General features: G+C 44.7%; 1 protein-coding gene across 4 annotated transcripts in view; it reads right to left on the reverse strand.

The window, feature by feature from the left end:
• SH2D4A (SH2 domain containing 4A) overlaps positions 1-27,163 on the reverse strand; it is an 81,086-nt gene extending 53,923 nt beyond the window's left edge. For 2 of the 4 annotated variants that reach the window (XM_035270115.3, XM_008979200.5), the window contains exons 1-4: positions 27,021-27,163; positions 20,837-21,221; positions 9,451-9,610; positions 7,747-7,918 (exon numbers count right to left, since the gene is read on the reverse strand). In XM_035270115.3, coding sequence (XP_035126006.2) covers positions 7,747-7,918; positions 9,451-9,610; positions 20,837-21,017 — 513 coding nt within the window. In that variant the 5' untranslated portion in view covers positions 21,018-21,221; positions 27,021-27,163. Of the gene's footprint in view, positions 1-7,746; positions 7,919-9,450; positions 9,611-20,836; positions 21,222-26,767; positions 26,862-27,020 lie in introns of those variants that run through there. The other 2 variants (XM_035270116.3, XM_002756886.8) reach the window with 1 other exon arrangement.
• Between the last annotated feature and the right edge of the window lie 304 nt (positions 27,164-27,467).

Consider the following 27,467-nt stretch of genomic DNA (forward strand, 5'->3'; position numbering starts at 1 on the left):
AACATGTTTCACATCTCCTACAGTTGTGAGGATGAAGTAACATTGTGGATATAAATCTTTCCAAACGTGTGTACAGGGCTACCTATATCTAACCAGTATTGTCCCAATGACCAGCACTAAGGCAAACCTGCCTATTTCACCAAATAACATCCAAGCTCCCAGCTATCCTCCTACCACGTGTTGCTTTCTTCCCTTGAGGCTGGCCTCGGCATTCTACTAATCTGATTTCATCCTAGTCAAAATACTAGGAAAGGATAATGAAGAAGTAACTGTAGGATTTGCCCCAAGTTGTACATAAACTCAAAGGGGATTCTGACTACATGTTTGCTTTAAATCCATCCTTCCCTGAGATAATCAGAACAGAGTTGAGAAAACACCACTGATACAAAGGGAGCAATTCAGTCAACGCTGACATGCATAAGACTGAACACTCTCATGCCCAACTGCAACCCTGACATTTTTCCATGATTTGGACTTCTTCTGGCAGCAACTGATAAATCAGTACAAATAAAAAAGGTCACTGTTAACTAGAAGCACTATCTCCTAGAAGAAACTGACTCCTCCACAAGAGCTTCTACAATGCTGAATGCACATGATTATTTGGGTTGTATTTAATTTTCACTCATTCTCCATAGCCCTCAGGAGATTTTAGATCAGACTGGTAAGAAGTGCATTCTGATTCAGGTCTGGAATATCTTATTAGAAAATGGGGCACAGTTTCTAGTGATTATCTCTCTCTCTCTCTTTTTTTTTTTTTTAAACAGGGTCTTGCTCTGTCACCCAGGCTATAGTAGAGTGGCATGATCATAGCTCACTGCAACATCCGCCTGCCTTGCTTAAGCGATCTCCCACCTCAGCCTCCCAAGTTGCTGGGACTACAGGTGCATGCCACCATGCCTGACTAATTTTTGTGTTTTTTGTAGAGGTGAGGTTTTACCATGTTGCCCAGGCTGGTCTTGAACTCCTGGCCTCATGTTATCCATCTGCTTCGGCCTCCCAAAGTGCAGGGATTATAGGCATGAGTCATAGCACCTGGACTCTAGCGATGATCTTTCATATAGAAATTTACTACAAATCTAACAAGACAGCTTTATTTTCATAAATCTATAGCTGATTTTCCTTGAATATTATTTACAATCCTGGAAGACTGATTATTCTTTAAATCCCCCCAGAGTTACTCAGATAAGGATTATGGTCACTAACTTCAGTAAAAACTGCTAGAAGATTTTTTTTTATAATAGATGTTTGTCCTTGTGTATACAATGCAATTTTAAAGATATTACAATATATTTTTAGATATTAGAGTTAAAATTAATTATAGGGGAAATTCAGAAATCTTTAGTCTTTACTGTGAGAACCTGAATTGTATTTTGGAAACACATGGGATGTGTCCTAAAGTTCTAGTCTTAGTTTCTCACCAGAAACTAGAATTGTCTTCTAAAGGAGAAGGCCTGGGGGTAGTGATGAATTTGTTTTAAATATGTCCAAGTTACCATGAGAGTGGGGATTAAGTAGACACACAAAATGAGGACATTCTAGCTGTAATTTGAGGGTTAATCACTTAATCTCTTTGAACATTTGTTTCTTCGTCCATACAAAACAAATGGTAAAGTATTGTCTATTTCACAAGAGTGCTGTGAAATAACACCACTCGATGAGGAAAAGTATGGTGAACTCTAAATTGCATGCATAAGATCAGCCTGACTCGGTACAGTGGCTCACACCTGTAATTCCAACACTTTGGGAGGCTGAGACAGGAGGATCACTCAAGCCCAGGAGTTCAAGACCAGCCTGGACAACACAGTGAAACCCTGTCTCTACAAAAAAATTAAAAATTAGCCAGGCACGTGCCTGTAATCCCAGCTACTCAGGAGGCTGAGGTCGAAGGATAAACTGGGCCCAGGAGTTGGATGTTATAGTAAGCTATGATTGTGCCACTGTATTCCAGCCTGGGTGATAGAACAAGACCCTGTCTCAAAAAAAAAAAAAAAATCAGCATGTATCCACCACTACCAGTGTTGCAAGTAGCCGGGGAAATCCTGATGCATCTCAACTGGTATTACCTTCTCCTTTAACATCGGCTCGTCCTCCAGACACGCCTGCCCATCCTTATGACACCTCATTCTCCTAAGCATCCAAGCTTAGAAACCTGGGTCATGCTACCTTGTTCTTCCACCCTCTCTGATCCAAGAACAATCCTTCTCTTTCAAAATATAAACCTGATCAGCTCAACTCCTTGCTCGATAATCACGGACAATTTCCAATTGTTATTGAAAAGAGTCAAAACATGTAAGTCACCCTCAAGACCCTGTCTTGTCTGGCCCTGCCCCACCCTCCACGATGCTTTTTCTGTTTCCACACTCCAGTCACACTGGCCCCTTTGGCTCCTACAGAACCTTCTTTCCCTCCAGGTTCAGAAACTTTGCCCATACTGTCCCTCAGCTGTAACTGCCAGCCCTAAGGGTCATGTCCTCTGCAAAGCCATTCTTGGCTCCATGGAGCTGCCCAAGTGCAAATGTAATTGTGGTGCACAGAAACCTATCCCTCATATCACAGCAGTTGTTATTGTTTGAAATTATATGTTATGTGAAGTCTCTCTCTCCCTCCTCAACTGAAATGTCACGAGAGCAGTGATTCTGTTTTTCACTTATCTTAGCCAAAAGGCTGAGAAGCAATGTGATTCTGTTTTACTTGTTTCAAAATCTCAATACTTAGCACCTATTGGGTACTAAAAATATGTTACGAGTAAGTCAATCAACCTTGGGATCCTCTCTTCACTGTCTATATATTTAAGCTGATAAAAATGTATAGGGGGCAGGCTCAACAGCTTACAACTGTAATCCCAGCCCTTTAGGTGGCTGAGGTGGAAGAATCATTTGAGGCCAGGAGTTTAAGACCAGCCTGGGCAACACAGTAAGACCCCATCACTGCCAAAAAATTTGTTAAAATTAGCTGGGGGTGGTGACTGAACTTGTAGTCCCAGCTACTAGAGAGGCTGAGGCAGGAGGATTGCTTGAGACCAGGAGTTCAAGGCTGCGGTGAGCTATGATTGCACCACTATACTCCAGCCTGGGTGAGAGTGAGACCCTGCCTCAAAAAGAAACAAAGAAAATGTATAGGGAAGAGGAAAGTGAGCTAACTAAATAGCTGAGATGAGTTTGGAGGCACTGAAATTAGTGCTCTGTATTTAATACCTGTGATGGTTAATATTGAGTGTCAACTTGATTGGATTGAAGGATGCAAAGCATTGTTCCTGGGTGTGTCTGTGAGGGTGTTGCCAAAGGAGATTAACATTTGAGTCAGTGGACTGGGAAAGCCAGACCCCCCCTCCACCTGGGTAGGCACCATCTAATCAGCTGCCAGCACAACTAGGATAAAAGCTGGCAGAAGAACGTGGAAGGACTAGACTGGATGAGTCTTCCAGCCTCCATCTCTCTCCTGTGCTGGAGGCTTCCTGACCTCAAACATCAGACTCCAAGTTTTCAGCTTTTGGACACTTGGACTTACACTAGTGGTTTGCCAGGGACTCTCAGGCCTTCAGCCACAGACTGAAGGCTGCACTGCCAGCCTCCCTACTTCTGAAGTTTTGGAACTCAGACTGGCTTCCTTGCTCCTCGGCTTGCAGATGATCTATTATGGGACTTCACCTTCTGACAGTGTGAGTCAATACTCCTTAATAAACTCCCCTTCATATAAGCATCTATCCTATTAGTACTGTCCTCTAGAGAACCCTGACTAATATAATATCTCACTTACTCATCACAAAGTCCTACCAGATTGTATTGGTTTTCCATTGCTGCTATAACAAATTATAATAAACTCAGTACTTTTGAATGACACAAATTATGATCCATTTTGGTAGGTCAGAGACCTAACCCTGGGCCAATATCAAGGTGTCAACAGAGCTGCACACCTTCCACAGACTCAAGGAGAATGTAATTCCTTGCCTCTTCCAGCTCCTAAAAGCTGCCTGCGCTCCTTACTTCATGTATGTCTCTTCCTCCATCATCAAAGCCAGGAATATCACATGCCTCTGACCATTATCCTATAGGTACATCTCCCTCTGACCTCAACCAGGAAAGAGTCTCTGCTTTAAGGACTCATGGGATTAGGCTGAGCCTGCCTGGACAAACAAGGATAATCTTCCATCTCAAGATCCTTAACCTCAGTCCCAGGGGCAGAGTCCCCTGTTCCATGTAAAGTAACGTGTGTCTCCATATTTAAGTTGAGCTGGGGGTGGTGGCTACACCTCTAGTGCCAGCTACTAGAGAGGCTAAGGCAGGATTGGTTGAGATCTAAGTGTAGATATCTTTGCCATTATTCTGCCTGACAGATTGTTTATTCCCTTTTTATAGAGGGAGAAACTCAAGAGCTAAAAGCTACAGCATGAGGAGGTGAAGGATGCAGGATTCAAATTATTTCTGGTTTTCCAGATAGTATGTCAGTCTCTCTAAATGGTTGGGTCTCCATTTTAATAATTATGTAATAATTAGGGTAGCATAATGAAACATTTCTGAGAAAGTCTATGGTAGTGAACTGCATTCAGTCCCCAGGGCTGCTGCCTTCAATGGCCATAAACTTGGTGGCTTAAAACAACAATTACTCCCTCACAGTTCTGGAGGCCAGAATCAGATATCAAGGCTGGGGTAGGGCTGTGCTCCCTCTTCCGGCTTCTGATGGCCCCCATCTTGTGGTAGCATAACTCTGCTTTCTGCCTGTTTCTTTACTTGGCCTTCTTCCCTGTGTTTCTGTCTGATACAGTTTGGCTGTGTCCCCACTCAAATCTCATCTTGGGAGGAAGCTGGGGGGAGGTGGTTGAATCATGGGGGCGGGTGTTCTTGTGATAGTGTGTGCGTGTCACAAGATCTGGTGGTTTTAAAAATGGGAGTTTCACTGCACAAGCTCTCTTCTCTTGTCTGCTGCCATTTGAGACGTGCCTTTCACCTTCCACCATGATTGTGAGGCCTCTCCAGCCACGTCTATTAAACATCTTTCTTTTGTAAATTGCCCAGTCTCAGGTATGTCTTTATCAGTGGCATGAAAACAGAATAGTACACTCTCTCTCATATTCCCCTTGCTTCTCTCTTATAAAGATACCTGTCATGGGATTTAGAGTCCACTCAATCCAGGGTGTGATCTTATCTTGAGATCCTTTAATCATATCTGCAAAGATCTATTTCCAAATAAGCTCACATTCTGAGGCTCTAGGTGGACATGAATTTTGGGGGATAAATATTCAGGCCACTACAATGACATATACAGAGCTTACAATAAAATATAAAGGTACCATCAAGTCAATTGTCTAAGAGGTAGCAGACGGCCTCTTTAAAGGCTCATACTAGCTATGAAGATCAGCTGCCTCACTGTATAGCCTGCTGTCAGAGTGAACTTCAGCAAATATCACAGGAGACCCTGACAGCATCTTCTCTGACACCAGGAAAGATAAAAAGCAGAAATATAAAAGCCTGTCACCCATTTATTTCCATATTCCTTGTATCTAAATGTCCCTTTCTCCCCTGCCCTCATCTCTTCCCATATGACAGTTTAGCAGGCACTAAGGAATGGAACAGTGCCACTCTCCCTATTATATTTATGAGCTGGTTAAAGAATAATAACTGTGGTATCTATCTTAATTTCCATTTTTAATATTCTGTCCTACTTTTGAAAAAAATGTCAAAAGTTTACTGTAATTCAAGTGCAAAGATAAGCACACATACTTAATACTGTTTTTTCAAGAGTCAGGGTTTCACTCAGTTGCCGAGGCTAGAGTACAGTGGTAATCTGGGCTTATTGCAGCCTCAAATTCCTGGGCTCAAGTGATCCTCCTGCCTCAGCCTCCTGAGTTGATATGACTACAGACATGCCCCAACATCCTTGGCTAATTTTTTGTTTTAATTTTTGTAGAAACGAGGTCTTACCACCTCTACAGGATTGTGCCCAAGCTTGCTGGTCTGGAACTGCTGGCCTCAAAAGTGATCCTCCTGCCTTGGCCTCCAAAAGCACTGAGATCACAATTGTGAACAACTACACTCAGCTGCATACTTAATACTCTGGAAGGAGTTTTCTTGTTGCTGTTTTTCTTGGTTTTAGGAGTGTGGGAAAGGGAGCTGTGTTGGAGTTTGGTATTGCACATGCTGAGTGCAAAGCACACCTGGGGAAGCATGGAGGCCTCACTGAGGATGTGCGGCACGTGCCCAGGGCTGACCCTGGGTTGAAAACCAAATTTAGAATTTTCTCTTCTTAAACATTTTGAACCTCATATTTGTAGCTCTTCATGAAAAGCTTCTTCACAGCCCTCATATTAATGACACAACTGAATACGAGTTACCAGTTAAGAAGTTAGTAGTGAATATTTAAGGAGTAGCCTGGGGGTCCTGCAGACTTGGGTTTGAATAAGATCTTGTGCAGGTTGCTTAACCACCCCTAGCCTCAGTTTTCCCACCTGTAAAATGGACAAATGTCTTTAGTTCACGTTATTGTGAGGATTATATGAAACACTCAGCAGTGTGCTTTGCTGTGGAATAACCCCTGATCATGATAGTTTTCAGAGTGTCAGTAGGCCCTAGAAGGAGGCAGGAGGCATCTGTGTCCCCACCTGATAGCCTTGAAGAAGTCAAAAGCACACACAGCCAGTGCTGCAGGGCTGGAGACAGGAACAGAAACCAAACAACTGCAAATCCCTATTGATTCCGATGTCAGTAAATTCCTGGCAGAATAAGGTACTTCATAATATGCTTTTACTGTTCTCCCAAACTATAATCCAAGCAGAAAATTCTGTTTGAGCTTTTCAAACCACCTGAACCATAAGAGAATTCATACCAGTTCTGGGTATACGATTTCTATAATGTTGGGGAAATAACTGTCCCCACAATCACAGGTAGAGCCAGTGAAGGCAAACAGGCTGATGTTTAGAGTCCTCAACAGAAAGGCAAAGACTCAATAGAATGTAATCTAAATCATGAGCAAGCCAAGTCTTCCCCTCTCCCTGTCCTTAAAAACAAAGTTTTATTAGAACACAGCCATGCTCATTCATTTGTGTATTGCTGTGACAAACACTTCATGGCTCATAAAGCCTGAACCATGTACTACGTTGCACTTTACAGAAAATGTTTGCCAACCTCTGCTGTAACAGAAGACATATAATGGGGCAGCATTGAGGAGAACTTGAAAATATCTTAAAATGCCAAATTGCAGCTGGGCATAGTGGCACATGTGTAATCCCAATACTTTGGGAGGCTAAGGCAGGCAGATCATGAGGTCAAGAGATCGAGAACATCCTGGCCAACACGGTGAAACCCCGTCTCTATTAAAAATACAAAAATTAGTCCATCACGGTGGTGCACACCTGTAATCCTAGCTATTCAGGAAGCTGAGGCAGGAGAACTGCTTGAACTCAGGAGGCGGAGGTTGTGGTGAGCTGAGATGGCACCACTCACTCCAGCCTGGGTGACAGAGTGAAACTCCATCTCAGAAAAAAAGAAAAAAAAAATGCCAAACTGCATACCTAGCATTCTCGCTTGGTACTTTCAGTCTCACAAAATAGGGGTGCTTTATTTTTCCAAGAAGTAGCAGAGAGGCTAAATCCCCCAAAGTGAAATGAGCAGGAGGATCTTAAAGTTAGAAGGCATTTCTCCCAAGAAAGCCAGTGTAGGATCCTGACACTCGGCCACATTTGTCTCAGTGGCCTCAGTAGCTTTTCCTCCCCCATGATGAAATTCCACACATCTATAGATAGGAAGGACTCACTTGGATTTTGTCTTCTTCCAGAGTTGGTGCTGGGCTAGATTCTTGCCCCAAATCCTCCTTTTCTGCCAGTTTCTTGCAGATGTTCTTAGTCTGCTGGTTATCTGGAGTCTGCAGATCTTGGTACGGTGATTTTGTTTTCAAGCTGTTGGTGAATTCTTCAGTGTGAGATTTTCTGAAGAAAGGCAAAAGTGAAATTCTCAAAAAACGTTCTTCAACTGGAAGAGCTTTTCCAAAGCAGCTGTTGACATTCACATTATATGGGAAAAAAGCAACAGACACCACTTACTGAGTGCTTCTAACATGCTGGGCCCTGTGCTAGATGCTATGAAGACGTTAAATTCATCCTCAACACAATGCTATGAGGAAGACATTGTCCTCCTTGTTTTGTTATAGGAGCTCCAAGAAATTTTATAATTCATCCAAGACCACATAGTAAGACAGCCAAGGTCTGAACCCGGGTCTGCCCAACTCCTGGTTTAGAAGTTAACCTATTAGAACACACCACCTCCTTCTGATCAATCATTAAAGAATTCCTTTATATTCATAAATCCACTGATAGTTTTAAAGTTACAGGCACGAGTGGGGAACATTCCCAGACCTTGAAAGTCCAATGCACCATCCATTGTGCCACAGAGCCTGCTTTGCATTCCTTACCCTTGGGAACTGAACTGAGGTCCTCATATCTTTCCAATTTCCACTTCACCATCTCAGAGTAAGGCTGTGAACATCACTGCCCAGAGCCAGAGGAGGACACCCATAGCACCCCAGGTACCCAGCAGAGGAGCACCATCACCTGCCTCAGTTTCCCTCCAAATTATCTTCCTACATCTCCAGTTGATGTCACTTCCCTATTGAAAAACCTCACTGTCCACAGAACATGGTCCAAACTCCTAAATCTGGCCTTCAAAGCAGTTTCCCAAGTGTATTCCAAATGCTCGGAAGACCTCATCATTCCCCCAAGAACCATCTGTAATCAAGTCTAGGGGTCTTGGTTAAGCCCTCTGCCTGCACTTTCTTTCCTGGCCTTCTGTAGCTGGAAAACCACTCCTTTCAAGGTCTGGTTCAGATTTCACCAATCAGAATGAGAGGCTCCCACCTATGCTTGGTAAACTCTCTGTTTATACCTTAGTTATAGCACAAATCACAGCCTGCACTGGGCGCAGTGCATCTGCCTACTTCTCCCCCTAGACTGGAAGTTTCCTGTTCCTCTTTGAATTCCCAGTGCCTTGCACAGTGTAGGCACCTTAAAAACCTGATTATCCAGCTGCCTGGATCTAAGTGATCTCCTTGGAAGGCCTGAAGCTTGCACAGTCACTGCATTTCTCACATATATTCCTGATACTCAGCTGCATCGGCCTGCATTGCTCTAACATGATTCTAGTACAGACACAGATGATCACTGGGAAACACACACTCACACAGACCAAAGCTGGAATGACAAGTAGGGGAATGAAGCAGCTGATTTGACCTTCATGAGGTCTTTAGTGCTATCAGACTTTAGACCAAAAGACCCTTCTAAAGAGATCCACGAGATCTTTAGACCAAAAGTCTAAATCAACCTTCTGAAGAGATCCAAAATGACTTTTGTGACCCTCCAACCCAACCCCACTCTCCCACCTGATACTGTGAGCAAGAGGCATGTTTGCAAGGTTTTCTAAAGTCTGGAGAGTCGTTAAGCCTCTGGTTGGTTTGAGGATCTCATACCTGAGCTCTTCTGCCTCCTGTTCTTCTTTCAGCCGGGCCCTCTCAGCAATAATTTCATTACAGAGCACATCATAGGGTTTATCTAGGTGGTGCTCGCCCATCACCCAGACCCAGACTTCCTTATCTGCTCCCAGCTTCCAATGAACAGATTTGCCATTCTCTGCAAACAAACAAACAAAAAATTCAGATTGAACAAATATCTTCATTTGTAGATTACTGTTTCCCATCACTAAAGTATTTAGGGTCTTTGAAAATATATATATGTATTAGATAAGGCAAAGAACTTCCAACTGCTCAGGAACATTTGTAGATAGTTATGGTAGTGGTGGCAGTGAGAGGCAGCTTCACCGAAAATATTTGTTTTCCAAATATTAGGGGTATCTTTGTTGCACATGCAAAAAACATTTTATAAATGAAGAAATTGAAATGGGAAGAAAGCATTCATTATTTGCATTATCCTTTATGGTAACAGAGCTAACACCTCACACCATAATCTCTTAAATCTAACGATCTCCCTGTAACCCAGAATTTTACAGCTGCTCAAGGGTGTGGCATTTATACTATGTTCACAGGCTTCATTGGTGAACAGAAAGCAGGTTTTATTATTTTATTTTATTTGTATTTATTATTTTCCTTTAGAAATGGCGTCTTGCTCTGTCACTCAGGCTGGAGTACAGTACAGTGGTTAGATCATAGCTCCCTGTAGCCTCGAACTTTGGGGCTCAAACAATCATCCCACTTCAGGCTCCCAAGTAGCTAGGACTACAGGCATGCACTACCAATCCCAGCTAATTTTTTAAACTTTTTGTAGAGATGGGGTTTTGCTTTGTTGCCCAGGATGGTCTCAAACTTCTGGCTTCAAGCAATCCTCTCACCTCAGATAAGGAGGCATTTTAGATTTAGACCAGCATGAGTTCAAATCCCAGCCCTGCCACTTACAAGCTACGTGACTTGGACAGATTAAGCTCTTTAGACTCAATTTCTTCATCTGCAAAATGGGAATACCAATATCTACTACCTAGGGTTGCTGTGAGTAGGCAGGTACCCGTGCTAAGTACTTCCCCTAGTACCTGCCACATAATAGGAGTTCAATAGAGGTTAACTGCTATCATTGCTAGCCTATTATTTACTTATATGGCTGCCTCTGAGATTCACACCAACCTGTGAGAAGATAATACGACCAGGTAGCATGATACTTGGTGAAGCTACTTAAATAACCCTTGTTTACAATTGGCCTCCCAGGTTAGATTACATCCTAGTGCTCCTGAAATGCGGCCACATGGGTCATGCTCCCTTAAACTGGGGGCAGGAAGAGCGTACCTAGGAGAGGCCAACAGAGACCATCCCTGAGTCTGCCAGACCTACCCAGGGTGACTGTGGGCCAAGGCTGGACCTCTAATCAAGACCCCAAACCAGCAGTGGTGCTGACTGAGTGGAACAGGGCACCTTGCTGGTGCGTGTGCTGGGCCCTGTTTGATGAGTGAGACATCCATACTGAGACTGTGTCTTGTCCTCTTACACTAAGTCAAAGGAGGTTTCCAATTAAGGTGTCTTCTGTCCAGTGTATTGTTGACTTTTGTACTGTGGCCTTGGGATACATTACCAAAGCAGGCTGCTCAAAGCCAAGCTCATGCTTTCTTTTGACCCTTTCTACCCTTGTTGGTACAATGGACACTTGCAGTATAATCAAGTTCTAAATAGAGACACTGGGCAGAGGAAACAGACTCAGAGTCTGCACTACAAAATGATTCCAGTTTACTGTTTATACCAGTGGAGAAATAGTGAATGTGGCCTCCAGGTAAGGAGGGGAAGATCAATCCCACTGTGCTCAAATGGGGCGGGGCAGCAGTGCGAACTCTTGGCAACCTCCTTCTCTGTTTGAGGTAATGCCAGATGGTTCATTAAGTTTAGAAAGCTGTCATACCTCATAAAACTCCCTTTATTATACTCTCTCTGGGCAACTAATAATATTTTTATTATGTCAGTCTCTCAGCCTTCACCTAAGTAGCTCTCTGTTGGTATTTTTTTTTTTGGCAGCAGGAAGATGCCCAGAAAGGATGGCAGGTGGCAATGTGCCAGGGAAGAAAGAGGAAGAGCAGAGGGATTCCAGCAGCTCAGCTGGGAAAACCCAGAACAGCCTCCAGAGAGGCCACGGGCTGTGGGCAGGGGTGGAAACTCTTAGGGAAAGGGGGCATTGCTGCAGGTGGGGAGAAAAATCCTAGAACTGCAAGTGAGCAGTTGAGGCTTCAAAGCTAAACAAAGAGAAGAGAGCAAAGTAGAGGAGCAGAGTTGAGAAAGCTTTAAAGGAGGGAACAGAGAGAACATGGTGACCATAAAGATATCGTGGCTCTTGGCAAGAAGACAGAGAATGAGATGTGAAATATCAGAGTTAGCAAGATTCTGAGAAACAGGCTCTTGACAAAGTGGCACTGACAATGGTCTCTGTGCTGACTCCTCACCTCCAAGAGCTCTTCAATGAAGTCAGAGAGCAAAATACTGGAGGAGCTTCAAGTGGTTCCACGGAACTCCCTGAAGCTTTATGAGGAGGGAGAAGTTGTTCTAGTACAATGTGTTATCTGAGATACCCTCTGCTTCACATCAGATGAGGAATGACCCTGAAGGCTTTCATTGTAGTTCATTTTAGAAGGCAGAAAATGAGTTTTTGCTATTAGCAAGATGTAGAGCTACATGCTGCAGGTGATACAGGATCAAAGAGATGAAAGAGATGTGCCCATTCCCCTGCAAGTAACCTAGAGTCTGCAAGAGAAGGAGCAAGACATTAGGTGACTTATTTAATGAATTTTTGTCATATATCTACTATGTATCAGGCACTGAAGTAGACATAGTGTATTAGTTCATTTTCACATTGCTGATAAAGACATACTCAAGATTGAGCAATTCACAAAAGAAAGAGGTTTAATTGGACTTAAAGTTCCACAGCTGGAGAAGCCTCATGATCATGGCAGAAGGCAAGGAGGAGCAAGTAATGTCTTACATGGACAACAGCAGGTAAACAGAGTGAGGAAGATGCAAAAGAGGAAATCCCTGATAAAACCATCAGATCTCATGAGACTTGTTCTCTTTCATAAGAACAGCATGGGGGAAACTATTCCCATGATTCAATTATCTCTGCCAGGTCCCTCCCACAACATGTGGGAATTATGGGAGTACAGTTCAAGATGAGATGTGGGTGGGGACACAGAGCCAAACCATATCACACAGGTAAACACTTAGGACAAGACAGCCCAGTCCCTGTCTGCAGGAAACTAACATTCTAGTTGTGGGAAGCAGACATGGATACTTAACTAATTATAAAAGTATCAGAACTTGGAAACATAGTGGGGAGGGTTGCTAAAGGATGTTATGGGAATGCTTAGATAAAGGAACTAACCACCTGGAGAGCCAGGGCAGCCTACATTATAACCACAGTGGGTTTTCTACTAAGTCCAGTGAGGATGCAAGGGAGGGAGAGATTGCTCTGGAAAAACAGAGGAGAAATAAGACAAGTTCTTTGTACTGAGTATGGAAGGATGGATATGTACTTTAGACAGAAAGTGAGGGTGGGTTTGGCATTGCATGCAAAGAACAGCATGGCCAAAGAACAGAGAAGGGAATCACCACCAGGGCCAAGAGAGGTGCCAGAAGTCACCTGCATGTGTGTGGCACAGGCTGACCATCACACAGGGGAGCAGAGGGCCACATGGCACAGGGTCCCACATACTTGGCTAAGGGATTGAACTTAGGCCCTGTACTGTGGTTGAGCCAGAAAGCTAGAGTAAAATCCCAGTTTTACCCCTGGCAGGTTATGACACCATGCATACATCAATTTATGTCTCCAAGCCTCAGTTCCCTCTATTACAAACAGAGGTAAGAAAGTCATACCTCACAGGCCTACTAGGTGACAAATGCTCAGAATGTATTCGTTCCACATCCTTTATCTGGATGGCCAATGAAGAACACATGAATATTCTGAGGAGATGGTGCTAGGATCAGAAAGTGATTGAGGAAACTCTGCTCTGCACATCAATGTGTAGGATGGACCGGGGTGGTATGTGGTAGGTGTTCAGTCAGCATTTGGGGAAAGAATGGGGAGAGAGTAGGAGTGAAAAGACCAGGAGTGAGGCACTCAAGTCCTAAACGGAACTTGACTGAGCAGGCATAGGAAAAGACAGTGTTCAAGAATATAGCCAGGTTCAGGCTCCTGGATTCAAGGAAGGACTCAAAGATGATGTCAGAATCCTGAAACTCACTAACTGGGAGCACAGGAGGTGTCAGGCACAAATAGTGACAAGAAAATTAATTTGCTTAAGGAATAATAAAGAAACAGCTGTTCTGGAAGTGTAGACTACATTATTTTTATTTTTACTAGAAATCCATATGGGGACATTCAATGGACATCTGGAATCTAGAGAATTGGAGTCCAGAAGTGAGGCTGAGATTGGCCATGTAGACTTGGGAAAGCCTCTATAGATGTTGTCATTGAAGGCACTGGTATAGATGAGCTGATAGAGAGAGGGAAGCCAGGAAGAGAACCTTGGAAAAGCAAGTGCTTTGTTCAGAGGGCAGAAGAAAGGGGAGGGAAGAGAGAGTCCAAATTAACAATAAACAAATGAAAAACATGGAGGATTCTGATTACCCAAATAACCAAACAGTGGAGGAGACCAGAGAATCAACACCAGGGCCTCCTATGAAGTACAGGGAACAGTGGTAGCGACACCCCATATTAAAGGGAGAAAGTCCTGCCATGTCACTGAGAGAGGAAAGGGACAAGGCAGTGTTAAGTCCTCCCTTCTGAGATGAAGGGGAGGATGGTGCAGACTGAGGAAGCAGTCAGGCAGGCTTGGACTTCAGAGAGACTCATTTGAGGGACAGAGGCAGGGACAGGCTACAAAGGCGGGATGGAAGGGATGGTGAGAACTGCTGCAGACAAGTCAGTATGTTTGCTGTGAAGAGGAAAGGAGGATTCCGTCATTGGTTTAGCAAGTATTTACTGAGTGTCCGCGACATTCCTGGCTCTGCTCCATAGGGCCAAAGGACAGAAAGAGCACTTGAAAAGCACACATGGCTGAATGGCTTCTTTAAATAGGAGAAACACAGGCAGGGATCTTGAGTTGTTAGAAGGGGCGAGAATAAGGGTGTCAAGGATGATGCCCAGGGAATGATGGACAGAAGGAGGTGCAGGTGAAGAATAAAGTGTTAACAAGGAGGTGAGGAAATCTCCAGTCTGGTAAGAGAAGTTGAAATGGAGATACGGAGAACCACATTTCCGCAAGCAGCGTACCTCCTTAAGTGTGCTTCCTTAAGGTACATTTCAGAGAGCCTAATGGGGCATGCACATGTCTTTTCCTACTTGAGTGCTGCCCAGGCATTCTGTATATTCTGTCTGCTTCACCTTGAAATTACACGCACTCTTTAATCAGAGGTGAGTGAGGGAGGGAGCTTTTTATAGCACTTCCGTTTAATTACAGGGTTTTTCTTCCCAGTCCTTGAATCATGTTTATACACTGTAGGGCTCTTCATGTTTGCTATCTTGGGGGTTTCTTGAAGAGTTTTTCTAAAACCAGCTTTTCTGGAAAGGTGGATCAATCATGCTCAGTACCACACCACAAAGGACTACCAAGTAGAGATACATGTCCACACTTCATTCTGCAGAGAAATCTCCTCTAAGGTCTGAGACATTTCCCTGCAGGGCCTCCTATAACTAGGCAGTACTGAAAAACATCACATAAAAGTGGGGTGACACATGTCCCTGGCAAGGAGATGGCCGGGCTTGGACGAGTCCTAGATTGCAGCAAGATGCCAGTCGCAACACTGTTGTGTTGGATTCATTCCCAGGTGATGGGTTCAACAGGAGCGCCTGAGGGTGAGACGGGGCATCAGTGTGGATTAGCTCTTCAGGGGTGGTGAATGCCAGCCTTAGACTCAGCTAAGGTGGAGACCAAGGGCTAAGACTCAGCTTAGAGGAGTCAGTCCTTGGTCTGTAACCTGAGTGGGTCCAATCTGAAGGACAACAATAGTAAAAGATGCGTGTATGTGAGAAGGGGGAGAGGCACGTGCACATGCTCTCACACACACACTACACACACCCATGTGACGTGGGGAGAGAGAGTGGAGAGGAAGTGAAGGAGAATCATGTACTTTATCCCCACGAAGAGAGGGCCAAGAACTGAGCCAACAGCAGCAAAAGAGAATCAACACCAGGGCCTCCTATGAAGTACAGGGAACAGTGGTAGCAACGTTCCATATTAAATACCACGGGGTCTCATCAAGGCTGCTGGAAGCAAGGTGGTCACCAACACCAAGGCTATTACCATCCTGGCAGACTCCCAGACACCACTGCCTTACTGTCCCAAGTGCGTCTTCCTTCCCTCTGGCCTCTCCTCTAGGACACCCCCATTCCCCCAACTGATCCAGAAACCAGATGAATGGCTAGCTGGAAGGGGCCACATCCCTTGTGACTGGTTGATACCTGTGCCCTATCTGTCACTAAATATCATCTCAGGTGATTACTCAGCTATTTTACAATGAGGAAGTTGAGGCTTAAGGAAGTTAAGATCACAGAGCTAGTGAACACTAAGACCAGAGTTCAAAACCGTTCTGCATGAGTGGTGGCAAAACCTGTTTAGGGTTGACTTGTTGCATGTGGTCCAAATTGAAATGCTTTGGAGGGTGAAAATGGAGCCACTGAAAAGGGGCACTGGGGTGGCAACCATACACAGGGCCCTGCTGGGCAAGTGGAGGTGTGAGGTCAGCATCATGCTCCTTCCTGGCCCCTCAGAGTAGTGGGGTGATGAAGACTAGGACTGACCAGGCACGGTGACATATGCCTGTCATCCCAGCACTTTGGGAGGTGGAGGCAGGCGAATCACAAGGTCAGGAGATCAAGAGCATCCTGACTAACACAGTGAAACCCTGTATCTACTAAAAATACAAAAAATATAGCCAGGCGTCGTGGCACATGCCTGTAGTCCCAGTTACTCAGGAGGCTGAGGCAGGAGAATCGCTTGAACCTGGGAGGCCGAAGTAGCAGTGAGTCAAGATCATGCCACTGCACTCCAGCCTGGCAACAGAGCAAGACTTGATCTCAAAAAAAAAAAAGAGAGAGAGAAAGAAAAAGAAAAAAGTAAAGAAAAGGCTAGGTCTAGCCCTGAATTCATTTCAATGAAGGCCAAGGCCGATTCCTATCAGAACTTCCTGAAATTATTCAAACTGTTGCTTTCCCTGTGATTTCCTGTGTTTGTTAGCACAGGTAACAATCCTGAAGTTATTAATACTGACGTCAATTTTTAAATATTTTAATAAAATTTTCTGTTTATTTAGAGACACGAGGACAGAAACCTGGGGCACCTGCACGGCACGACAGCCTAGGGAAGCAGGGGGCAGTAGAGAAACGAGAGAGCTTCCACTGGAAAAGCAGGTGGAAGAACTAGACAAGAGGAGAGCAGTGTAGCCTGGCTCAGGGAAGGTGAAAGGGCTCTGATAATGTTACCCAAAAAAGTGTCCACCATGCAGCTAGGAAGCCAATCCCACTTAAATTATAAAGCCCAGAGTTGGGGAGATGGAGAAGTGGGGCTAAGGACCAGTAGTTCAGGATCAACTTGGAGTTGAACTGGACCTGAGTTCAAATTCTGACTCCACCACCGACTCATGCAAATGATGTCTCTAAGTACGTTTCCCTGTTTGTAATAATAAAGGGGGCAAAATTGACCTGACTGGATTCTTGTGAGGATTAAATGAAATCATAAATACAAAGTTTATGCTTGGCACATGCTAACAGACCAATATCTTGGTAGGGGGAAATCTCTATGAAGTGGAACAGATGAAGCAAAATCTAAGGTGTCAGTGACTAGGCGGGTGGGTGAGGGTCAGGGAGAAACCAGGGTGGCTCCTGGAGTTCTGGTTTCAGACTGGGAACAGAGCAGTACCACTCATCATGATAGAGAGTAAGAGTCAGGACCAGCGGATGCTGGAAAAAGCTGGAGTGATGCTGATGAATTGGGTTTTGCGTCAAGCTTGCAGGGCTTGTGTGTCTTATGAACAGAGGTGCTCACCAGACAACTGACACTCAGGTGAGACAATCTGGGTTTGAGAGTCACTGGCATAAAGGTGATGTCTCACCTTTAAGGGCAGAAGAGTTGCTCTAGGGGGCCAGGCATGGTGGCTCATGCCTGTAATTCCAGTACTTTGGGAGTCTGAGGCAGTTGGATCACAAGGTCAGGAGTTCAAGACCAGCCTGGCCAAGATGGGGAAACCCTGTCTTGACTAAAAATTTAAAAATTAGCTGGGCATGGTGGCAAGTGCCTGTAATCCCAGCCACGCTGGAGACTCCGGCAGAGAACTGCTTGAACCCAGGAGGTGGCAAGAGATCATGAGCTGAGATCATGAGAGCTGAGATCATGAGCTGAGATCGTGTAACTGCACTCCAGCCTGGGCGACAGAGCCAGACTCTGTCTCCGAAAGAAAAAAAAAAAAGAAGAGTTGTCCTAGGGAAATAATATGATCTTCTACCTTATCCTAAGATCTGTAAACTCCTAAGAGTCTTAGAATGAGCTTCAGGGAGTCTGTGAACATTGTGAGATTATACACAGAGTGGTGTCTGCATGGGTTTTCCTAGCTCCAAGCTTTCAGTAAATTTTCAAAGGAGTCTATGAGCCCCCAGCCTCATTTCAAAATCACAAACCACCAATGCAGTGTGAGGTACCCCCTGGGGAATACAGATATTTAAGGAGCAGGTAGAGAAGAAAAAGAAACAGGAAGAGAGCAAGAGACTCATGAGTGAGTGGCAACTCCAAGAGAGAGATGCCAACAGGCATCTAGAGTCAGAGGTGACTGAGGAATTGATCAAGATAAGAACGGAATCCAGCAGCTGATGCCCCTGTGCTGCTGGCCCTATTTCATGCAGTGAGTTCAAGAGGGAAAGGCAGGGAAGCAGACACTGTCAATGGCACAAACCAATGGCCTTAACATTACTTCACAAAAAAAGGAAGGAAGGCTTTGCATAAAGGATCAGCCCTCTTGGGAACAATGAGAATGCCGCAAATGAAGCTGTATGAATCCAGGTCTGTTTCAAGGGCATAGCCCCTCTGGCACCACACACAGGAACCAGATCCCAGCCTATTGCATTAGGTTTCCATCAACTTGCTACAGACCCCATGAAACAAATGCTGCTAAGCCAAGGCATCTTCTCTTTGTATTGCTCAATAAAATCACCCAAGAAGAAGGCCCCGTGACAGATTCCCGATGCGAGCACATGTTTCATATGAATGCAAGGCACCTTCAGACAAAAGTCACTGACATTAAGCTCCAGTGAAGCTCTATGTGTAGTTTATTTGTTAACAGTGCTGGCTTTGAGAGAATCAGATCCAGGATCTATTCCAGCTGTCACTTACTAACTGTTTGCCCTGGCCAAGTTAATGAATGTCCCTGAGCATGACTTTCCTCATCTGTAAAATGGGCATAGCAACACACACTTTAGGCTTGGCTGTGATTATTTAATGAGATAATATACTTAAGCTCACCACTCAGGGTCTGATACCCAGTTAAGCGTATTGAATGCTGGCTGGTGCTACCATTATAGTCTAGACCAGCACTGTAGAAATGTGTGCCATATCAATAACGATCACTTTTCTAGTAACCACATTAAAAAATTCAAAAAGAGGCCAGGTGCGGTGGCTCACAGCTATAATCCCAGCTCGACCTCAAAAAAGCAAACAAACAAAAACCAAACTTCTCTAAGTTTCATCATCTATAAAATAGGACTGTCAACGCTGACTTTGCAGAAGTCTGGTGAAGATTAGGCATTATGCATGTAAAAGTGCTCATGTAGTGTCCGAAACAGTAGGTGTTTCATAAATAGTTGTATTAGTCATAACAAGAGTAAATGATCTATTGACGTTTATTTCCTTATCATGATAAAGACACCATTGGAAAGACGTTTTAATAAGAGTCAGTAAAACTAAAGGACACTACACAACTTCCTTTCTGAACCTGGGCATGTACCAGGCATGCAAATGAGATTCATTTTCTCAGTCTTTGAAACCCTATGTGATTTTATGAAATTTTATTCTCCTGGTTTAATGAAACATGAAAGAGATTGGTCTTGGATGGCTCTGCAAGTGACCTTGAGGAGTGTGCTGTGTTTTCACAACTTACATATTCACCCATGACAAACTTTGCATGTGAACAGCAGGGCGGAGGTGTGGGTGTAGTGAGAACGGAGTGAGAGGGGTAGACAATGTGTGTTTTTCTATATCTATATGTGTATATGCTTTAAGTCTTTTTTTTTTTTTTTGAGACAGGATCTATCTCTGTCACCTAGGGTGGAGTGCAGAGACGTGATTTCGGCTTAGTGCAGCCTCAATCTCCTGAGCTCAAGCAATTAATCCACCTTGGCCTCCCAACTAGTTGAAACTATAGGCTCGCACCACCATGCCCGGCTAATCTTTTATTTTTCCTAAAGACAAGGTCTCACTATGTTGCCCAGGCTTGTCAGAACTCCTGGACTCGAGTGATCCTCGCACCTTCACCTCCCATCCTGCTGCAATGACAGGCGTGAGCCACTCACTACACCTGGTCTGCTTTAAGTCTTAACGTACAAAGATGTCCTTCCCCATGGTCTCAAGAGAACCCTCTCAAACTACCAGAGATTCCTTTGGTAGTGAGGAAAGGTTTACATCTGAACAGCAGGGCCGGGGCATGGGAGTAGGGAGAATGAAGTAAGGAGGGTAGACAATGTGTGTTTTTCTGTATCTGTATGTGTATATGCTTTAAGTCTTTTTTTTTTTCTTTTTGAGACAGGGTCTCGCTCTCTCAGCTAGGGTAAAATAATCCAATAGAACTGAGCATTGGTGGTGTAACCTTGCATATGTGCATATGAAAAAGTCATTCACACTAAAAAAAAGTAGTATTATGATTTTTTTCCTTATAGCAGTTTCTTCCATTTTAAGAGGGGGTGTTCCCTAAAATGATACCTCAAAGAAAAATCTCTTGAGGTCTAAGAAATGCAAACACAATTGCTGTAAATATATTGATACAAGAACTTCGTGTTCTGATAGTGGAGTATCAGGCATCAGTAACATAAAAAAGATAGAAACCTTTCTTAATACCCCTTAAATCAAACCCCATAGGTGACTTTTTACTACAGCTTCAGGTCAGTATGGTTTCAAGTAAGAGATTTCCTTACAGGTATGCAATTCCATGGTGAGTGCTATGTGTGTGTGTAGACTTCAAGTGGATATACTGCACTATTAGATTCTCAATAACATTTAGGATTCATCTGCCAAACTGGAACTTGCACCTGCTTTGTTTGTGACTAGTGTGAAATTGTCAAAGCAAGCCAGGAGCTATTCTACCAACACATTCACAGAAGAAACATGGCTAAGTTTACCTTTCTTTGGTCTGTGTTTCACTGGCAGGGACTCCTTTCTTTCCATTGCTGCTTCTCTTTCTTTCCATCGCCGGATCTGTTCCTCTCTCATCTTGAAGAATAGGATCTGTTTCTGTTCTTCGCTGAGCTCTGCCAGTAGATCAGGATCTATGTACATTTCTGACAGTATCTGTTTCAGCATCTTTGCAGTTCTGGATTCTTTTATACCTGTGGCAGAAGTTCCTGAAACTGGCCTCCAGGTGTGCCTCCACCTTTCCTGGCACTTGGGTGTGTCCACGAACCTTCCCAAATGGCTCACGATCCTGGCTGACCAGGGCAATAATTCAGCAAACTGGCTCCTGAGTCCTGGCACCAAATGTCCTGTCCAAAATGCTGTTCAATGAACCTGCGAAGAGAAAGAGCCTCAATTCAGGCAGTGTGTTAAAACGTGTGGACACTGGCTAGGACAGGTTTTAAAAGACAAGCTTGGAGGAAATACGGTATCACTTTCCATTTCAGGAGGAAAGGAGAAGAAGAAAACCTTCTGAACAAAGAAGAGGCACACTTTGTTAAGAGTTTGTATAACCTCTATCCTGTAATAAAGTCTCTAAAGTGACTTTATCAAAAAAAAAAAAAAAAAAGAAGAAGAAGAAAACAAACCCTAACTTTATACAGGTCAATCTCAGGGAAACAAAAAAGTTCCCAGAGGTTAGTCCCATTCCCAACTAAGCAAACATCTTATTATCCCAATTATCCCAGAGCCTAACAAACCACCAACTGTATGGCTGAAAAAAGAAAGAAAAGAAAAAGGTCACAGGAAGAAATTAAAAGGCTCTTTGCAAAGTACCTATTTCAAAAGAAAATACCATTTTTGAGGTATCACAGAGTAACTTACCCCAAACCAAACCAAAATAGAGCCATGCTCAAGGAAGAAAAAGGAAAAAATCCAAATTAGACCACTAGACAATTTCTGCAATTTCCTTAAAACGTAGCACTAAATAAACACAATTTTTTACTTTCATCATAACAAAAGGATAATGTAATTCCCAGACAACCTACTAGGGCCATGAAAATCAGGGCAGGTGCAAAACAGAACATTCATCTACACACTGGAAGGTCACCAAGTTTTAGGCATGCGTTTTCCAGATAATCTAGTTCAATAAAATCTAAATTGACAGACATGAAGAGGTCATTAGGTTCATAACAAAGGATCCTTGAATTATATGAGTTTACTATATGGTTCCTTGAAAGAGAAGCTATAAATTGAGCATGAACAGTGGCTTCCCAGAGATTCTCCTGGGGTTGGAAATCCTACTGAGGTTTCATTCTGCTTTCCACATGTCTATTTGGTTGGCTTAAAACTATTACCAAACTGTCATACTTTTTTTTTCTCTCTCTCTCCCTTCCTTTTTTTTAAAAAGTAATTTCTAAGTCTCACAAACCATCATACTTTTGTAATCAGAAGAAAACTGTGTAAGTATTTCCATTCTGGAAAACAAAAGACTTTGGATTTCATGTAGTAAGATTAAAAAAAAACTTATTACAACTGTTTTGGAGTCACCTGTGTTCTAAGAAATTGACCAATAATTTGGCTCTTCTAATAACACCTCAATAATCTTACCACCTTGCCACATGTTCTCAAATATCTTGTTTCTCCATACTATGTTCAAACACTCTTAAACTTCAGATGAGTCGCTTAGCCATATTATGGCCATAGTAGTGTTGGTTTCTCTTATTCCCTTCACCTTGTCATTGATACAGCTAGATGTGTAATGTTCCTCTCACCACCTGGGAGCCTCCTTCAGCTTCCCCTCTTCCCCCTATTCCTTGCAAAGTTGTTTCTTGACTTAACACTAGTCTTTTGAGACAAGCACACTCAATAGCCAGGCTATGCCAGAGCGGTGTGGATATGCAGCTCTTAGATTCACTGACTATTCATTGTGAAGCCAGAGCCTTGATGAAATTACAACTATCCCTACTGACTACAACCGAGAATCTTGGCAGCATTCCACTACCAGAATCCAAATGGAACCAAATATTAAGAGAAAAATGTTAAAGGATTAAAAGTAATGTCACACCCCTCCCAGGTCCCCTTGTCAACTTTGTATTTTGCCTTGAGATACCCTCAAAGGCTTGAACGGCCAAAAAAATGAACGTCTTGTAATGATTGCTTGATTTTTTTTTCTAGCAGCTTCTCAAAGGGTGGAGCCAATGAAATCCATAGGCTCTGAGATAAAGTGGTAAGACACCAAATGGAATGACTCCTTGACATTCCAGTAAATATCCCTATGTTGGAGTGGTCGACTTTTGCAGAAATCAAACACAGCAGAAAATGGACAGTTCAGTAAGGTTTGAGACTTCTGCTCTGTTCCCCATTTTGAATACAGTGAATCCTCGTCAAGGTGTGGGCAGAACCTAAAATCTAAAACTCTTAACATGCCAAAGTCACATTCCTCCTCTCTCCTCCCACCCCGTGCACATTCCTGATAACACAGCTAACACTTCTTGTACCAGGCACCATCTTTGTTCTTTTGGGTTTTTTTGATAGTTTTTTTTTTTTTTTTTGAGATGGAGTTTCACTCTAGTTGCTCAGGCTGGAGTGCAATCACACTATCTTGGCTCACCGCAACCTTTGCCTCCTAGGTTCAAGCAATTCTCCTGCCTCAGCCTCCCAACTAGCTAGGACTACGGGCATACACCATCAATCCTGACTAATTTTGTATTTTTTAGTACAGATGGGGGTTTCTCCATGTTGGTCAAGTTGGTCTCGAACTCCTGACCTCAGGTGATCCACTTGCCTCGGCTTCCCAAAGTGCTGGGATTACAGACATGAGCCACTTCATCCTCACAATAACCCTTTGAGTCCTGTCCATCACTATGCCCATTTTACAGATTAGGAAGACAGAGCACAGGTCAGCAGCTGGTAAGTGTCAGCACTGGGCAGTTCAGCTCTAAGTCAGCTTCACTATAATCCGCAACACAGAGGCCTTTTTCGTGAGTTTATTTGTGTGCCCAGAATCAGAACAGCAGGATGTGGTGCTACGTATGAAATTTCTGAATGAAAGCCAGCAAATTCCTGCAGCCACAGAAATGCTGCACTGATGGTATTAGACACACGGCAGAAGCCTTCTCCTGGTCAATTGTAGCTAAGCTTAGGGGAGGCCAGGTATTGAACACACCCCAGCCAGGAAGGACAGCAAGGAACTGACTGTCACAGTAGCCCAGACGTGGACATTGTTCACCCATTTATTCGCCAGCCACTTAGTCCTCTCCATTTCCCTTTGCACTTAGTCATCCACTTCATCTCCACAATTTCCCCTTCCAAGCAAACACTAAGAACAGCGCAAACAGCACAGCCTCTCACCTGTGCAAGGAGGTTCACGGCACCTCTGTGATGAAATGCTCATGTTATTTCCATTTTATGTTGTGTTGGCTTTTATAGCAAATGTGGTTTTCTAACATTCAAGTTAACTAGTTCATCTTGAAGGAAAGACACTGGCTTCCTTGTGCCTCCAAGAATACTTGGGGGATCTAGCCGACAACTATCTGTGGTCAGGCTGTTGACGATGTGGTTATTCTGCAGCTGCTGAATGGTGCTGGTGTAAATTACCTCTCCCTCTCACCCCTAAATTCCCATCCCCTAACCCCCACCCCAAGCCTTTCTCAGACCCCAACTCAAGCTCAGCACAGTGCATCCAAGACACCCAGAGGGAATTCAGCCTCAATTCCCAGCTCTGCCTCTAATGAGCAGTGTGACTCTAGGCTGCCACCTCACCTTCTTGGGACTCAGTTTCCTCATCTGTGAAATGAGGGCCAGTTCAGTCTGTGACTCCTCATAATATGTGGTTTATGTGACATAATCTACTGTGAAGTGAAAGAGCCTGGTAGAGCCAGGGTAGAAGAAATAGAAATGAGGAAATTAACTAACCGGGTTTTCCCACTTTCACTCTCTGACAAGGACAAATAATCATTGCTGATACTGATTCAAATTCAAAGGACTTTCCCATAAAATATCAAGTGCAGCAAACCTCCAGTTTTTCAAGATCCAATAAAGGAAAAGCTAGCTAACACAAAACCATTCTTAAGAGAAAGATAAGCAACAAGCCCACACCTGCTATTTATTCTGAACACCAATTGCTAAAGGGTGAGAGAATCAGCTGTTTTCCACGCTACCATAGATTTGGCCTGATTCTCACACCTTCACAGTGTTAATACAACTGTCTTTTGGATAACTCTGATGCCTAAACAAATAAAAATTTTAAAAGGCCTAAGATACAGCCTAAATCATAAAAAGAGTAAGCCGGGCACAGTGGCTCCACCTGTAATCCCAACACTTCGGGAGGTGGAGGTGGGTGGATTGCTTGAGCTCAGGAGTTTGAGACCAGCTTGGGTAACATGGCAAAACCCTGTCTCTACACAAAATATAAAAATTAGCCAGGTGTGGTGGCCTGCACCTATAGTCCCAGCTACTTGGGAGACAGAAGTGGGAGGATTGCTTGAGCTGCAGAGTTTGAGGCTGCAGTGAGCTGAGATCATACACTGCACTGCAGCCTGGGTGACAGAACGAGACCCTGTCTCAAAAATATTAGGTCTGTGCAAAAATATTGCAGTTTTTATGGCAAAAAAAAAAGTTACTGTTTTTCTTGGCCATAAAAACTGCAATTTACAGCCGGGCACAGTGGCTCACGCCTGTAATCCCAACACTTTGGGAGACTGAGGCAGGCGGATCACAAAGTCTGGAATTCAAGACCAGCTGGCCCCATCTCTACTAAAAATACAAAAATTAGCCAGGCATGGTGGCACGTGCCTGTAATCCCAGCTACTTGGGAGGCTGAGGCAGGAGAATTGCTTGAACCTGGACCTGGGACGCGGAGGCTGCAGTGAGTCAAGATCACACCATTGCATTCCAGACTGAGCTAAAAAGCGCAAGTCTCCGTCTCAAAAACGAACAAACAAAAACAAAACAATAATGAAAAAACGCACTTTTGCACCGACCTAATAAAATAAAAAATAACAAAGTATTGTAGTACCGACAGTGTAACTATACATTAACAACACAGTCTGAATTCTAATTCCTTTAAAACAGCCAGCTCTGTGGTCCAACTTTACTTTCTTATTCAAACTTTATCTTATGCATCTACCAGCACAAGGGCTGTTTTTGGACCATGAAACAAATTACTAGAGATGACAGAAATTTGGCAAGTTTTGCAAGTATATACTATTCTTCAGAAATTTGAGTTTACTGTACACACAGATTTAGTATACCTAGAAAATTCCACTCATGCCAAATCTATGCCCCTGTATACTTTACACTTATTTATTCACTATTTAACAATAATGGTACCCAAGTCGTTGTTTCTATTAAAACAGCAATCAAACAAAAGCCTCTTTCAGCAATGAGGAGCACCTGTCTGAAAAGGGGAGGTTCCATGCTTGCTGCTTCTCTAAGCGTCCAGGGAAGCGAGAGACAACTCAGAAAATCTACAAACTGTGGCTCCTCCCGGGGCCCGCGTGACCCCCGAGTCCAGCAGTGGGCAGGGGCGCCCTTGGTTGAGCCCACTGGGCACCATGTCTAGGTCTGAGGCCCAGGGAGGCTGCGCTGCACGTGCCTCCGCGCGCGCCCCGACCCCACGTGGGGGCGCCCCTGGGTGCCGGCACGCAGGGAACGCGCTGCAGGGGTGCTGAGCCGGCTGCCACCGCTTCCCAGGACTTCCCTCTTGGAAGATCTCCGGGCGAAGGACGGGGCTGTGCTCCTGCTAGGAGTCTAGAAACTCCAGGCCAGCCCGGATCGTCTCCCGGCCTGCACTCCACGCGGGTGGAAGCACGAGCCGCGAGTCCTCGCCAGATCCCAGAACTTCCCCAAAAGTCTCCTGAGCCCGGGCTAGACCCTCCCCCTCGGAACTCACCCCGCTATCCCCTGCAAGTCCCCGGGCCCCGGGGACCGCCACTCACCCAGCCAGCGGCTCCAGACTCCAGACACCGGACACCGGACACCGGACACTCCGCGGCCGCGCTAGGCGCCCAGCCCCGCACCTGAGCCCGCCCCGCGCGCCGTGGAGGGGTGGAGGCGGGGTGAGTCTTCCGCCCGCCCGCTCTGGGCCGTGCACCTCCCAGGTACCCCTGCAAGCCCGGAGGAAATTCCCTTCCCCCAACTCCCACCCCATGCACTCTCTCCCCAAAGCCTCTCACCACCCCCAGCACCTACCAGTGCTGGGCGCGCCTGGGCTAGGTGGCCCGATCGCCCGCCACATCCACTTGATTGCCAGAAGCCGTCGGCAAAGGGAGGGAGGGAAAGGCCGAGCCGCCCCGAGCGACGCAGGCGGGCTGGGCAAACACTCAGGCCAAGACGCCAAACAGCTCCGGCAGCCGGCCCGCCCGCGCCGCCCTGCCGCGCCCACAGGCTAGGGTGACTGAGAGCGCGATCGCGGCCCCACCCGGGTGCCTGGAGGCTCTCCAGGGCCACTTGTCCGTGAGGCTGCGTGGCCTGCGCATCTTGGGCCGCTTGGCCCTCGCGCTGTCCTCCAACTGCGGTAGTCCTCTCCTCTCTTACTTCAGGAGACTGGGATCTGCAGTCTGTGACCTCTTGGAGACTGCGGGACATAGATTAAATCAGCAGGCCTGGCCCTTTCCCCGTTTCAGAGTTCTGAGTTCC

This window comes from Callithrix jacchus, chromosome 13 (genome assembly GCF_049354715.1).
Source record: "Callithrix jacchus isolate 240 chromosome 13, calJac240_pri, whole genome shotgun sequence".
Classification (NCBI taxonomy): domain Eukaryota; kingdom Metazoa; phylum Chordata; class Mammalia; order Primates; family Cebidae; genus Callithrix; species Callithrix jacchus.